The sequence below is a fragment of the Electrona antarctica genome (genome assembly GCF_951216825.1).
Source record: "Electrona antarctica genome assembly, chromosome: 2".
NCBI classification, from domain to species: Eukaryota; Metazoa; Chordata; class Actinopteri; order Myctophiformes; family Myctophidae; genus Electrona; species Electrona antarctica.
In genome coordinates this window covers 19,624,773-19,640,211 of record NC_136807.1, presented here as the reverse complement: position 1 = coordinate 19,640,211, position 15,439 = coordinate 19,624,773, and the positions used below count along the sequence as shown (strand labels likewise).

General features: G+C 39.0%; 1 protein-coding gene across 1 annotated transcript; it reads left to right on the top strand.

Moving 5' to 3' along the window:
• On the top strand, nucleotides 1–13,538 carry tmem269 (transmembrane protein 269). The gene is made up of 7 exons (XM_079494937.1): nucleotides 1–176; nucleotides 1,276–1,327; nucleotides 7,256–7,403; nucleotides 8,087–8,184; nucleotides 11,128–11,271; nucleotides 11,378–11,578; nucleotides 12,480–13,538. Exons 2-7 carry the CDS (start codon nucleotides 1,303–1,305, stop codon nucleotides 12,587–12,589), a joined length of 726 nt encoding a protein of 241 aa, XP_079351063.1. The 5' UTR covers nucleotides 1–176; nucleotides 1,276–1,302; the 3' UTR covers nucleotides 12,590–13,538.
• Nucleotides 13,539–15,439: the final 1,901 nt, after the last annotated feature.

The following is a 15,439-nucleotide window of genomic DNA, read 5'->3' as shown; positions in this document are numbered from 1 at the left end:
TGAATGTTATTCGTAAACATGCAGGTGGCAGTTTGATACACCACTTACACAAGGCGCTCACGGAATTTCGGAAATATAGTCTATATAATCTTAATTACAAAACATACGTGCGTGTGAGACACATCTCCATCATTCTATTTGCACAAAATACAATCTAATCTTGGAGGTCCTTTCAGGTAAGACTTTTAACCATTATCATTAAAATTTTGAGGTGTTGTTGCCTACAGCTAGCTACAGCATACCGTTACCCGACTGTGATCGCAATCATTTTCAGAGCTGTGTCGCAGCATGCGCGTTTTTGTCTGTCCTACAGAAATAGTATAATTTGAAACATCAGCATCAGCATCCACATCACATATAGCTATGCTTCTGATCCATCATATCCATATGTTCAGCGCCGTTATCCCCTAGATGGTACATCTGCAATAGACAGCCTATCATAGGCTGTCTATGGTGCAGTGAGGAATGGATGGTGGTGCTAGGCTACTGCATACTATTTAATACAAAAAATAATTAAATAATAATGATAATTGTTGCATGAAATTTCAGAATAATATGAATTATGACCAATATATATCTATTTATATATCTATTTAACAACAATGCCATAAGAAAGATTATAGACCCTTGGCATCAAAACATTCAAAATTTAGACCTAAGCTGTTCCATAGCAATTCCACAGACCAATGTTACTTTGATTGCTGATTAACGGCCCGATCTTTAATAGCCAATTACTTCCAGCTGAGATTGGTGTTGCTAAATGGCAAGTCAGTGTAAATGTATCAGAATCAGGTTTCAAGTATGACTCTTTTTGGACATAATTGACCATGTGGTTGTGGTAGCTCTGGTCAATAGCAATTAGAGCTATGGGTCAGAGCTAACCATGTGGCTGCATCTTGTATGTTTCTTTGCAATTGTCTGGTATACCGTAAGCTGTTTTATGGATGGCCATGGCTATAAATGCTGCTGAAGCTAATTTTACATAAATTCTGTCTGCATACAATATACCAGCATACATCTCGATTAACGTCCTGATGCTGCTACACAGAAACACCTACATTTTAACATACCCAAAATGACCTGCTGTGTTTTCCTCTTGTCTAGGCCTACTTATTTGTAGAAAAGTAGCCTATGCATGATGTGAGAATTTGTTGAGGCATGTCATCACATGACATTTGTCAGAATGTGTCAAAAGATCATCAGGATTTTTAAAACATTTTGACAACACGGCTTGTGTTTAACTATAAAAATGACTTTTCTTTTGTACTATTTCAGTCGCTGTGAGCTGACCAAGAGACAATCATGATTCTGCTGACTCCCTCCTCTGGTAGGTTTGCTTCTCAATCTTTCTTTTTATAATCTGAATTACCATATACTCCAGTACATGGACAAAGGACATGGGTGTAAAGTTTTGATGGAAAATAACCAATCATGGGGCATGCGAGAATGTGTAGATGTTTTTATAATATAATAAATATATTTATAACAATAATACATATAATAATTTCACAATATTACTTATTGCAATGGAATTGATTGATTGATTGATTGATTGATTGATTATTTTATTAGACAATAATAAATGCAAAACAGTACATGGTACAGTCAAAGCACATTGATCCAAAAGGATAGTACCGTCTTGTTTCCATTCGGGTCCCATGCATTCATTCACACAATAATAATAACACAATAATGACAATAATCGAGATATCTCAAAAACATGATATATCTATGTACAGGTGGAAGTATAAAAAAATCAAAATACAAATAAATCACTCGGAGCGGGGTATAAGGAGGTTGGGCAGTCATCTTTTTTCCTTTTAACCCGCTGACATTGATATGTGACTTTTCAGACCGGTTTTAAAGGAAGCCAGTGATTTGTTGAGGGAAGGGGGCAGGGCATTCCACACCTGAGTGGCAGATTCAGATTCAGATACCTTTATTTGCCATTGTGTAAAACACATAGGAATTTGTTTTGACATTGCGTGTGTGCATTCCCTATTCCTTTTTTCACATATAACAAAAATAACAACAACACAAATACAACACCGTGCTGTGGAAAGTGCTGTGGAAAGTGAATTTACCCATATTTACCCATATTAGTTCTATATGTTGGCGAAGATCATTATTTATACTCCCTCTAGTGTTGTGGCTGTGAGAGTTGCTCACTTTTGTGAGGTAATCAGTTAAGTAAATGGGGACTGAGGGCACAGAGGGCAGGGCTGAATTTACAATTTTGAATGTCAGCCCCATTTTCAACTGCTTGACTCTGTCTTCTCCGGAGCCATCCTATGCTATCAAAATGCGTTGCATAAAGGTGGGTCATGGGCCCTAGGCCCTAGGCCCCTGAGGGGCGGTGGCTCAGGGGTAGAGTGGCTGGATGGTAACCGCAAGGTTGCCAGTTCGAACCCGGGCTCCCCCAGAGTTAGTGTCGAAGTGTCCTTGAGCAAGACACAGAACCCCTAATTGCTCCTGATGTGCTGGTTGGTGCCTTGCATGGTTTCCGCCGCCATCGGTGTATGAATGGAATGAATGGGTGAATGTAATGCACAATCTATGTAAAGTGCCTTGGATAAAAGGCGCTATATAAATGCACCATTTATGCAGCATAGGCTATATTCTGCATATACTTGCCATATATTGGCATAATATGTTAATATATTTAAAATAAAATAAAATCATAGCACCACCATTAGCCTTTTCATGTTGCGCACCCCCTAGAAGGTGCTCGCGCACCACAAGGGGTGCACGCACCGGGGTGCATACTTAGTTTAGACTAGTCATTGGTTAGACATGGGTTAAGGTTAGGTTTAGGTGTGCTGCCCCGTGGGAGGTTAGGTTTAGGGTGAGGGTTTGAGATAGGTTGTAGTTGTAGGACTAATGACTGATCTAACCAATGACTAGTGATGGAAATAAAATCCATACTTATATGAATATTGTAATAGTTTTAAAAGACTGTATCTATATACCTTCAATAACCCAGCAGGGAGACCCAAATGCCGTGCTGTCTTTACCTTAAAAATGAGTGAAGTGCCCTTTAAATCTTGAATGACGGTACCATAAAAAACAGAAATAATGTTCTGAGAGGAAGGATTAAGGTTTTAACAATAGTTTTAGTAGGTATAAAGTCAATTTACAGAGGAAAATGTACTACATGGTTCAGATAATAGTATTTACATCATATAATTTAAAGTATTCAAAATGGTTCCAAAATGGATCCGAACTGAACCTAACTCTTCATAGTATGTTACTGGCATTAATAGTGCATCTGACGTCAGTTGTTGATAAAAAGTTCATTGGCTGGAGATGATTCATATCCGTAATATCCCACGGTGGCGCTGGTTGTCGAGCGCTCATTGGACCAGCACATGGATGATGAGACGTAGAATTCATCTCCTCTGTCCTGCACATTGATGTTGCCTCAAGCCGGGAGAGCGTGGAAGCTGGATTTGCCAGGCAACCTGTTGATAACTTTCCCTGCACTGGAGTTACTCTAGCAGAGAAAAGCACTCCTATCTACTTTCTCACTAGGCATCAAGGTCAAATACATGTAGGCTCACATCAAAAATAGACCTCTCAGTATGCGAGTTAACTTGACTGGGGAAAGCCTAATAGAGACAGTAAATCTGAACTTGGCGGCAGGAAACCCATAATATAAATATGATAAAATAATATAAAGGATAATATAGGGCTGAGATGATTAGGCACGTGGATGGTGACATGACATTTAATAGGATAAGGAGAACAACCCGGAGTAAACAGGCAGTAGGCTAAGAGTAAAATGATGATATGGGAGATTAAGGGTGAAAAAATAAGAATGACCTATATGGAACACAGTTTGGGCCAAAGTTCTATATGTGTTGACCAACAGAATATGATGGAGTGGCCAACTTGACATGACGTGTAAACAACATATCAGAATTTATCTATTTATCAACTAGTCTAAACCAAAAACTGTCTAAACTAAGTACTGCACCCCACGCACCACCGTTTGGGAACCACTGTGCTATAGATCATAGTGACGTGACAAGATATGAGACAGAAACGTGACATGATAATGATTAATGCAGCAAGGCTGACCTTACTGGCGCTAAGATGTCTCTCGTATAGCCTATCTATAAAGTAGGCTACAGTGCAGGCAGTACACATGCATATCAAGTACACTGTATCTCAAGTTCAAGTACACAGACTTGATGTACATGGACAACTCATACCAATTAGGTCTGCTTCTTTGTTCTCTCAACTCCAAACATTGTCACTGAAAATAGCCTACAGCCTGCAATGGGCTTGAAAGCCTGTAGATCTGTTCTTTTTGCTGAATGTTTTCCCCAGAATAGGGATGCTACGTAGGTTCATGTGGCAGTAGGTAGAGTTTCATGAAGCCTGTTTTAAACTACTTGTCTGTCAAAAAACTTGCACATGCACCCAATCTGACGATGGGAGCCAAAGTGAGACAAATTAGGAAAAATAAACAATGCATACTGCAGTATCAGCAGGATATATGTGTATAGTATGTAGTAGGGATGTCCCGATACACTTTTTTAGTTTCCGATCTGATCCCGATACCACAATTTCTGTGTTAGCCGTTACCGTTACCAGAGAATAATATTTATAATACAAAAAGAAAAAAGATCTTATTTTGAAGTCCACCGACTGGGAATAGTGTTTATAGCTATCTAGCTATATATCTCGCGTTATAGCAGACTCTTCACTTGCAGTTTGGGAAACTCCAAAGCAAACTCCACATGCCCCAACATTTTATTTACCTGCTATAGTGTCAACCCCTTCCTTACCCCTGTGTCGGATCTGTGGTTAGACTGGCATATTTGCCGATACCGATATGAACCGATATGACCAAATAAGGGCCGATCCGATACTTGTCGGGACATCTCTAGTATCTATCTAGAATGTACAGTAACTGGTTATTACTTTTTTGGTTACAGATCAGCCTTGTTTGTTGACATAATACCAATAGGTATTTACTCTACTTCACATGCATCAGCTATAAACCACAACTGATGAGAATTTTATAAACGTTATCAAATGTCTTGTCTTGGCTTATAGAACCTTTGATGTCCAGTACTACGATCAAAATATTACTCATTGCTGTTTATTCTCATTTCATTAATATTAAGGCCCAAACCGCTGACCTAGTCCAGTCACCTATAGGCTATACAATGTAGCCTGACAGCGTGCCACGGGTTCGAGTCCTGATTCCGACTGCCTTTTTGGCCCCATTTCCTGTCTACCTATTTTTTGTGGCATAAAAAGTGCCAAAAATAAATTAATAATAGCAATTAGCAATCAATAGCCATGGGCAGGTACAGATAAATTCCCCATGTTGGGAGATTTTTGTTTGTTCTTGTGTTAGTCTCTGTCTATTACCAGGTAACAACAGTGTATTTACGTAAAATGGGCTTTCCCATCATGCCATGCACTCATTAGGCAGCAAACCAGAATTAGACCTGCTTGAAAATGTCAGTGTGTCTGTCTCTGTCTCAATGTTTTAATTATTAATGACTGAGACGTATTAGATGCTTAGAGATTTCATTTGCGGTTAGCAGCACTTGTTTGACAATTTGATCTGGAATCCCCACAAATGTATGTGTCCCTCTATTTGTGAGTTGGTGATAATTCAGAATTCTCTGAAGAAGAAAAAAAGTCACTTTGTCTACCATTGGCAATGGTATGGATTTTGGTTTGGTACACATCTTAGATGCAGAACGTGTCTGCATCATTCAATGGGTTGGTTGATTTATGATTCATAGCTACAATAACAATTAATATACCAGGTTGAAAGTTGTGTAAAATCGTTCAAAATAAAACATTAGAAATAAAAGCATGCCGTCAAGTAAAGTACAAGTTATTGTTGGCTTTGTGCTGTGTCTCATACACTGTTTTCTTTCAGATGAAGAGTCTCTTGAACTCGTCTGGCTTTGGAATCACAGGAAGTTCAGGGTGAAAAACATAATTTCTTGAAGGGTTGCCACTGCAGAGACATTTTAATTACTTTTTACAGGTCTTAATCTTTGCATACACTGGGATAATACTATTAGGAGAAAAAAAGAAAAACTTCTGTGGGAATTCTAAACTCACAAGAGAGAAGGCAGAGAGAAACAAAGATTGCTTTGTCTGTCTTCATTAAAAAACATCACAGCTTTTTCGGAGGCACAAGCAGTTCTGGCAGGAGTGAGGCAGTGTCAGCAGTCATTCCATCTTGCTGACGACAACCTCTGTAGCCACTTCTATGGTTACTGTATTAGTCTTACACTATGAGTCAATAATAGGGTATATTTTTAATAGGGTAACTAATTTTCTCTGACTTAACCAATGCTGTACCAGTTGAGTGCTTTATTTTTTACCAGGCATTTTCATTATAATATATATATTTTTTTATTTAGAACCATTTAAAATCACAGCAAGTTGTAGTTTTATTGCTTTTATGCGTGCTCTATTGAGTACCATTAAGGGCTGCAGAGTGCAGATGAGGTGTTTTTAATAGATCTGAGCAGTTAGCCATGCGAGCTCTGCTGCCTCGTGCTTAATTCACAAAATTCAGGGCACTATGTTTTATTGGAGCTACAGGCTAATGGATCAGAAGCGTTTTAATTGTCAATACTGTAGGCCCTTCGTCCATAGTATTTCCCCCAGACCAATCTGCGTGCAGTCGACCCCTGACTAGTCGACAATCGAGTGTCAACATGTGCAACCTGTTCAAATGTTGGATTTCTTGACAATAACGTTTTATTACATGTAGGCTATGTCTTTCAATGAATTTGTGCCAGTATTAGGTGTCCTCTGTAAATGCATGTACTGTAGCTAATTAATGAATGAATAGGTAACCTCACAATGTTTCGCCCTTTAGGATGTACCGAATGAGTGTATGTAATAAATTCCTACATGTTATAGGTATCATATGGTGTCTACATCCAATTAACATACATCTTGGTAAGTGATGCTTCTTTATATAAGCTGGAAGGATCGATTTTGTAGTAAAAAGAGAAGAAAATGCACACGGTATGGTATGCTATAATATTGTGCAATAATAGACTCCCGCTAGATTAGACTGAAATGATTATGAAAATCAGCCATGGCTGATTTTCATAAAGCGATTTCATTATTTATAGTCTGACCATAACAACAACTTTCAGTAAGCTGTAATCTATGATTTAAAACTTGGGGAAGGTTGTTTTTGATCACAGAACATTGGTTTGTCAACTACAGTATAACTGTTGCTGTCGTCATGTGGTCTCAGGTTTCTTCCAGCATACCAACAAGTTCTTTCTGCGTGAGCAAGCCACGGGGCTACACATCAGGGAGTTTGCACGTAAAAATGCTGCCAATGCTCTATCAATGGCTAACATGATGATGGGCATGGCTTCCATTCTGAGCAGTATTAGCGGGTGAGTGTATTTGTAAAATATTTTATGTTTATTTCTTTACCAACTGAAACAAGAGTGCAGCTCTGACACACATCCACGTGTGGGCCTTAATTGGTCTGCCTTTTTGGGTTTGAAGCAGATTGAATTTCAAAATACTCAGTGTTAACTCTGAAAGTGTAAATGTAACCTGTTATTACGGGTCCATTATTCAGCTAATAATGCAGGCTCTTTGTGAGCACATTGCTCAACTTTTTTCAAAGCTGATGATCACATGCTGTCAAAAACAGCTGATCTGAGGTAGGCAAGGGGAGAAAAAGCACAGTTCAACCAGTGCCGCCAGAATGATCAAAGTCACCTGGTGCTTCCAGGGAGGTGTTTAACTTTGTCTTTGTCTTTGTGAACAGTAGGCCTATAATGTGCCAATTGTGGATCTTTATCCAAAGCACTTCACTATGACTGCATATTGTAGATCTTTAGCATGTTTGATCCTTATTGGAATGAAGCCCTTGGCTGTTAGTGTAACGTTCTACCAAAATAGTTATTGACTTATTGTATCTGTCATAGAGAGATATTTATGGAACAACATCAAAATATAGCCAGTTTTCAACCGTTTTCCATAAATGTGTGTGCAAATAGCTTAAGCTGTGTGCTTTCTGCTGTTTTGTTGCCAAATCAAATATATTTGTTTCCCCTGCTTTGTCCAGGCATCAATATGCAGCATGCTGGCTGGTCCTGATTGGCTACCTTCTGGATTTGGCAGATGGAGCAGTTGCCAGGCGACTAGATGCCTGCTCTGCACTGGGTGAGTTCAGTGTTGTGCTCAGGGGCACTCACCAGTGATAAATTTGTACTGAGATATTGGCAGACTCACTGCACAGCCCTTGTCTGGACTTTATAATTTGGTCAAACAAGGTCATAGACAAGAATGTACTATTGAAAACAAACCGCACCATTGGAAACAATGGGTGGTTAAAAAATAAATAAAAGTATAGATATTGACATGATAATTTTTCTTCAAAAACGTGGTATAAAATATAGCCCAGGGTTTAAACCTTTCACCTTTTACAATACATTTTATTTTTGGATATATTTCAGCAACATCCACAGTTTTTGCATTTTTTCTGAGTTAATGAAGGTGTCATAATGAGGTGGTGAATGTGGCCTGACATCCTCTTTTCAGTCCCTCCATCAATGAAAATGCCCACTAAGCAAACAAGATGCATTCAAAATGTAACAAGACTGGCACTGTTTCAAAAGATAATGGCATCATATACAGTAAATCAAAATGCACCAATAGCTTTTCAACATGGCCGATTGTCAATGGTTTCTCGGCAGCCCAAAATAGCTCCCAGGTGCATGACAATGCTTCGTTGCCCCACACATTTCAGGAGGCTTTGTTTCCCGACTGTGTTTTCTGCATGACTTTGCGGGTGTGTGTTGTTATGCCCCCCCCTCCCCACACCATCTTTTTTTTGTCAATTGAACAATCACTTTCCTATTAAGCACCCTAATTCCACAGGCTCACGCTTCAATTGTCTATTTTATCCCTTTGCTTTTGGCTCTCTGCATATCTGAAATTGCTCAAATTGTTCACCCTGGGCTGTGGAATTCCATGTCGTTCATTTAAGCTTGTGGGTCAGAATCACCTCATCCGCTGAAAACATGTGCTGTGCCCCTGTAGGATAAAGAGAGCAAGAGTTTTGGGAATGTTGTTTACAGAATATGACCTGTTGGGCTGACAGTGGAATTTCCACTGCACATAGATGCATACATTGTGGATACATGTTTATGCATATACAGAGACACACATGCAGATGTGCGTGTGCATGTGGACAGAAAGGCCATGTTACACGCATGTGCTATCACTTTTCAGAAAACATTGAATATTGTCATAATGGGCCTTTGATAAACGTATCTAGACTGATTCAGTAAGTTAAATCATTGTGATTTTCATCTGTGGCACTGCACGACTTCACAACCCATCACCACCCACCAGGCAAACCAGGCATACTTAAAAAGGGTAAGACCACTTTTGCAGAGGTTTGGTTGTGTAGTTACCTTGCCATGATGTAACTTAAAATGTGGACAAGAAATAAAAGAAAAATTGCTCCAGTGATTAGAAATTGATAATTCAATATTATGCTCCTCATTGACTTACATTGTACGCTGAAACAACTCTCAAAGTCACGCTTTTTTTTTATCACTTAGATGTTTATTTATTTTTTGAACAAACACACAATAGCAAAGGACAAACACAGCACAAACAAACATGACAATGCGTATCAAACCTTGCTCATTACATCACATATTCCTAGACATATTCTGGTGTTCCTCATTCCCCCATGCCCTCATTGTTCATGATCAGGTCATTGAATATTGTCCATTTGGACCATTTGTCCTCCATTTGTTCCTCCTGCAGTCTCAGGCGATGTGTCAGTGAGCTGTATCTCCTGAATCAACTCCTCCCATTGTCCCTGTGTTGGAGGCTCCTTCTGTCCCCATTTCCTTGTGATATAAAGTCACGCTTTTAGTACGTAAACAAACACAAACAAAGTTGATTCAGACATTATAGAACATCACCAAAACTCATGTGGTTTTATTTTTTTTTATAAAAATGTTAAAGGTATATTCAGGGATTTCACTTAATTCAAATATCACTTCTTTTTTTGTTTTGTTGTGATAATCCTCCATACTATAGAGTGTGCTGACCATATAAGGAGTTCCTCCCTGTCCCCAGTTAACCCCTGGGGGTAAAACAAACCTTAGGTTTTCGTTTTTGGCTAGGTGGCCCAGCCTTCATCCAATTAGGATAGAGAGGGGCCTTCCGCCAATCATGATCGAGCGGGGGCGGGCCTTGGTGTGTGTGCTGTTGGCCCGTCGCATGTCCCCCCCACTGTAGTGCGTACATGTGCACATCTTGTTATCGGGGCGGACCAGGTTTTTTTCCAAATCACCCAAATCAACTTCCTGTTGATTTTACTATTTGAAGATCTGGATCCGGATCCACGGATCCAATCCAGGATTTTCTAATAAAAATGGACAAATCAACAGGAAGTTAACATTGTTATAAAAATATAAAACGACATGAGTTTTGGTGATGCTATATACTGTCTGAAACAACTTTGTTTGTGTTTGTTTATGTGCTAAAATAGTGACTTTGAGAGCTGTTTCAGCAAGTCAATGAGGAGCATATTTTGAATTATCAATTTCTAATCACTGGAGCAATTATTTAATATTTATTATTTCTTGTCCACATTTGGAGTTACATCATGGCAAGGTAACTACACAACCCAAACCTATACAAAAGTGGTCTTACCCTTTTAATGAACTGGTTTGCGTGTCCACATAAAAACGGCTTGTTAACAAATACTGTACACTTTTTTTTAAACAAAATCTTCCTTACATAATAATACTTGATGATCATGTTTTAGGGTGGAGATATATTACATACATACATACATACATACATACATACATACATACATACATACATACATACATACATACATACATACATACATACATACATATATAGCATCAAATAATACACAATTGGCCCATTGGCCATCACTATATATAATGAAATGCAGCTTATTCAGACTGCAATCCTTTTTGGGAAATATAGTGGCAGTGAATAGAGGGTGGACATTGAAGTCTTAAATTGAATAATGTACTTATCTTATCTTTTCAGTTTCATATTAGTACCACACATCGTGTTTCTAAATTGATCATCTGTTATGCTCAGGTGCCAAACTAGATGACTTTGCCGATTTCACCACATTTGGGATTGCAACATCATTGCTGCTGAGGACACCTGACCTACTAGACAACATCCTGTGCATGTGTTATGTCATGTCTGTATTTGTACGCCTCTGCTTTTTCTCAAGTGGTAAGTGAATGTTTCTGGAATTCAGCGCCATATGATATAAATTAAGTTTCATGTGGAAATTGGAATGATGTAACTTTTTCAACTTTGTTTTGCATTGGATGCACAGGGATCCCGTTTGTGTACCGTGGCCTACCCTGTATCTACTCCTCAGCCATTTTGGCCAGTGCTTGTCTCCTCTCAGGGGGTAATATGGCTCTTCTGCGAGTCCTGGCGGTGGCCATGATCCTTTTTATGATCAGCCAGAACTTCTACCCTCATGACAGGGTGCTGGAGTCCCAGGCCTGGAAGAAGGCTGTCTATGCTGGAGGTAAACTTACATTTTTTACAACAGATTTAAAAGAAATCGGTGCGGTGCAACTATACATTTATTGTTATAATTACTGTACTGTACTGTGCTCTGTACTGTATTGTAATGTACTGTGCTCTGTACTGTACTTTGATTATTTTGGGGAAATGACTACTATGAGTTACTATGTGGGGGTTCCCGGGGGGTCCCCGGAACATCCAGACCCCAGGAACGCACCCAGGTGCAACTATGTGCAATTCCTCTCAGTACAGTCAGTGCATACCTCCTACAACACCATGTAAATATGTAATTTTGACCTGGACCTTGAGAGTGAAATTCACATTTTCTACTTGAATTTTAATCATCTCTTGTGCAGCCATGGTTCACAGATTTATTTGGGCCTTTGACCTTTTAGACCCAAAAGAATAATCCCTTTGGCGTACTGTGATCATAACTACCATGGTTCATGGAAATCTGCAGTTATCCACAGTCATTTTACTAAAAACACATTGGAAGAGCTATATATCATACTGGTGGTATACATGACATCGCAAATAAAACTAGGTAGATCTCATACGGACTTGTGGCTTCTACAGGAGCATAAACATTGTTTCACAATCTCATAAATCATGGTAAGTCTACCTGAGATGGTTAGGAAATTATGGCTATTAACCAAAATCCTCTATTCAGAATATGAATAGGATTTTCACTTCCGGAAACTCACTGTTGAGCTCTATTAGTAGCTGGGGGGAAACAGTGCCAGTGATGAAAGCAGGCTTCTGAACTTTGCGCAGAAAGGAGCACATGCTCACAAAAGAAACAAAGCAGAATGACACAACAGGATGGGGTACGTGACAACCCCCTGAACATGACAATTAAAGGTTCATAGTCCTCACTTTTGTTTTCTGTTGTTACTTTGCAGGAGTCATCATGGTGCTCTGTTCCTCCTTCCCATCAGCATGTGTGTACTACCTGCTGTGGTCCGTGTCCTACATTTTGTTCCCAACATCCCTTTGGAGCTGCAAAGTGTAGGGGGGGTCATGGTCTCATCCCAAGCTCCCACTATAGGCTCGCTACTGGCCCGTCCGGGTGAACGAAGGATATCAGTCTGCTGCTGCCACCTACTGCCATGGAGGATCCAAGCTCACCCATCTGAGGAGACCACACGTTGTGATTTCCATTTATTTAGATGTGATGACTACGAGAGAGAGACACGTTGATTGACTAGAATTAGTATGGGGTATGAGAAGGACTTTATTCATGTTGGTAAGGATAAATATTTCATGCTTACTTGATGTAACGGCCTTGATGTTTTCATTCAAGCCAGGGGGTTTGATTGGCTCATTCCAAAACAATCTTCAGCTGCTCGAGGATTGTGTGATTCTGTCCCTAGCACAATAATAACCCAATCTATAGCAAAACAGTAAAAAAATGTTTTGTTTTTACATTAAATACCTTTTCTCAGTATTACATCATCTGGGCAACAGTATAAGCTGTACGTAATCACTGAGATGAATGAATGACAAAAACATGACAACAATCATTATTAGGGGTCAGAATGTATAGGATAAATATTTAAACTGTATTTATACTATATTTGGATCTGTAATTTGGTTTTGAAATGTTTGATGTGTGACATCATAACATTTGTCTCCCATTGTTATGCATAGCTTAACTATATTGAAGCATCAAGCATTGAAGCATTATCTTGGTACGGCTGGTAATCTATGAGTTAAGTGTGTTTCTACATCATCTTTATTCTTGTAGACATTAACCCATTAAGACCGGGACATTTTAGATTTGAAGTCTTAAACCATTATTTTATACTTTTGCTATTCAAAAAAAGCAGATATACAAGCTTGTGAGGCGTCACTTCGAGCCACACCATGATCTTGTAGATCTATTTGTGAAAAATCTTGAGAATTGTTGTGCAAATCTAATGTATATATATATTTTTAAAGCAAATATAATTTTTATCCTACGATTTTGCAACCCATTTTTTCACCCAGTGTCAATTATCTAATGTAATCCTGGGCACTACACTTCATCTGCCAACCTGGGGGGCAGCAGACTGACCTCATGGTTCCTTCTATGCATGAGGAGTCCAAGCTGCTTCTTTTCACCTGGCAGGGGGGAGTTTCCCCGGCCGGACATAGCGCGTGGAAGGAACACGTTATTCCGACCAGTTTAGAGACCAGGATTACTGCATGTTTTTGTGAGGGGACACGGGGAGAACATGCAAAATATTTTGAGATGGTGTCCACGGCCAAATATTATCTTGGAGGTCCTTGACATGAAAATCACCACATACTGTAGCAACAGAATTTTTTCCAGAAAACTTTCCAGAAGACCTTTTAAGAATCGACCTAAGGTCTTAATGGGTTACGTTTGCCTCTGTTTTAAGAGGCTATTTCAGTCTCGCTTCCTAACACGGCCAGTATTCAGTCTTGGCACATGACTTTGTTGTAGACCAGTCTTAATTAGATTGGGCACATTTTTAGTATGAAGCAGCTTAAAATGGCTGTTTGTGATTCTCCCTGCTATGATTGTATACAGTGAGTGGCTAATCAGGGAATAGTTTGTTTTCTTATAATGTCTTGGTTGGAGATTCTGCTGAGGGCAATAGTGCAGAGTAGCAGTTAAAATGTCTGTTCTCAAGAGCCCATGAATTTCTGACATCCCATATTTACATGTCAACTTGATTCGTTCAGTAAAAGTATTCAGAAGTAACAGTATTGAAATTTGGAAATACTCCATTAAAGTAAAAACATACCTCAAAATTGTACAGTGCAGTACTTAAGTAAATGTACTTAGTTACTTTACACCACTGATCATAGCATAATGCATATGTATCTTTCCTGTGTGGCTGGCACTGGCTGCTATGAATTATGTACAGTGCACTGATTAAGAGCATTATACAGTATTTACAACAGTTCATTTTCATTGCCCAGAGATAACAAGAATGGTCTTACGAAGATCTGTATTTTTAATTCTGTACATTTTGACAATAAAAAAGATGCATCAATAAAACTGTTTGCTTTAATTGTTGACAAAAAATACTTTAAAGGGTATTTGACTTATTTTACAAATGTTGGTGTAATCAGCTGTTGGTCTTCTGGTTGCTTTCAATCTGCAACACTTTCATACACACCAATCATACCTCATTCCCTCAACAAGGCAGTCCATTGCTTCACACTCTGCTGCTGCTGCCGCTGGCAAAGCTTGCCGTCATCATCCCAGCCTCCACCTTATAGTTCAGTCTTGCATTACTCAGACGTTTAAACTGAATGTTGAACTGAATTTCATGTGTGCACGGCTCTAAAGTAAACTGGAATTCAATGCTGGATAGCTCTAAACGGATTCAATGTTTTATCTATGGCTATAATGGCTTTAATGTTAAAATGCATTCAAGTTTGCATGACTCAAGTTAATCTGATTAAATGTCTTGCTATGACCTGTTCTTGAATACCCATGGGAGGATAGTGTGGCGGAGTCATTAACTCCAAGTTTAACGGACTGTATTCCCTTTGTTGCAATAAATGGTTACTTTGACGTGAGTGTTCCCGACTGAACTATCTCAATGTGTAGTAATGCTTCAGTCTTGTACACTCCATACACTGTGTTGCAGTGTACACACCCTGCCACTAACGGCACTAACAGTTCATACACACACCCTGCCACTAACAGCACATAACACTCCACTACAATACACAATCACACAATAGCCAGGTAGCATGTTATTTAGTTTGGTGGGTGCACACACTAAACCTATATTCAACATTATTCCTGTGCTGTTTTCCCCATAAATCAAAATGATACCACAAATAAAATCACAACAAAGGTTACAAGTCATTTCTTTATTGCTATTTTTCTTTATTGTTG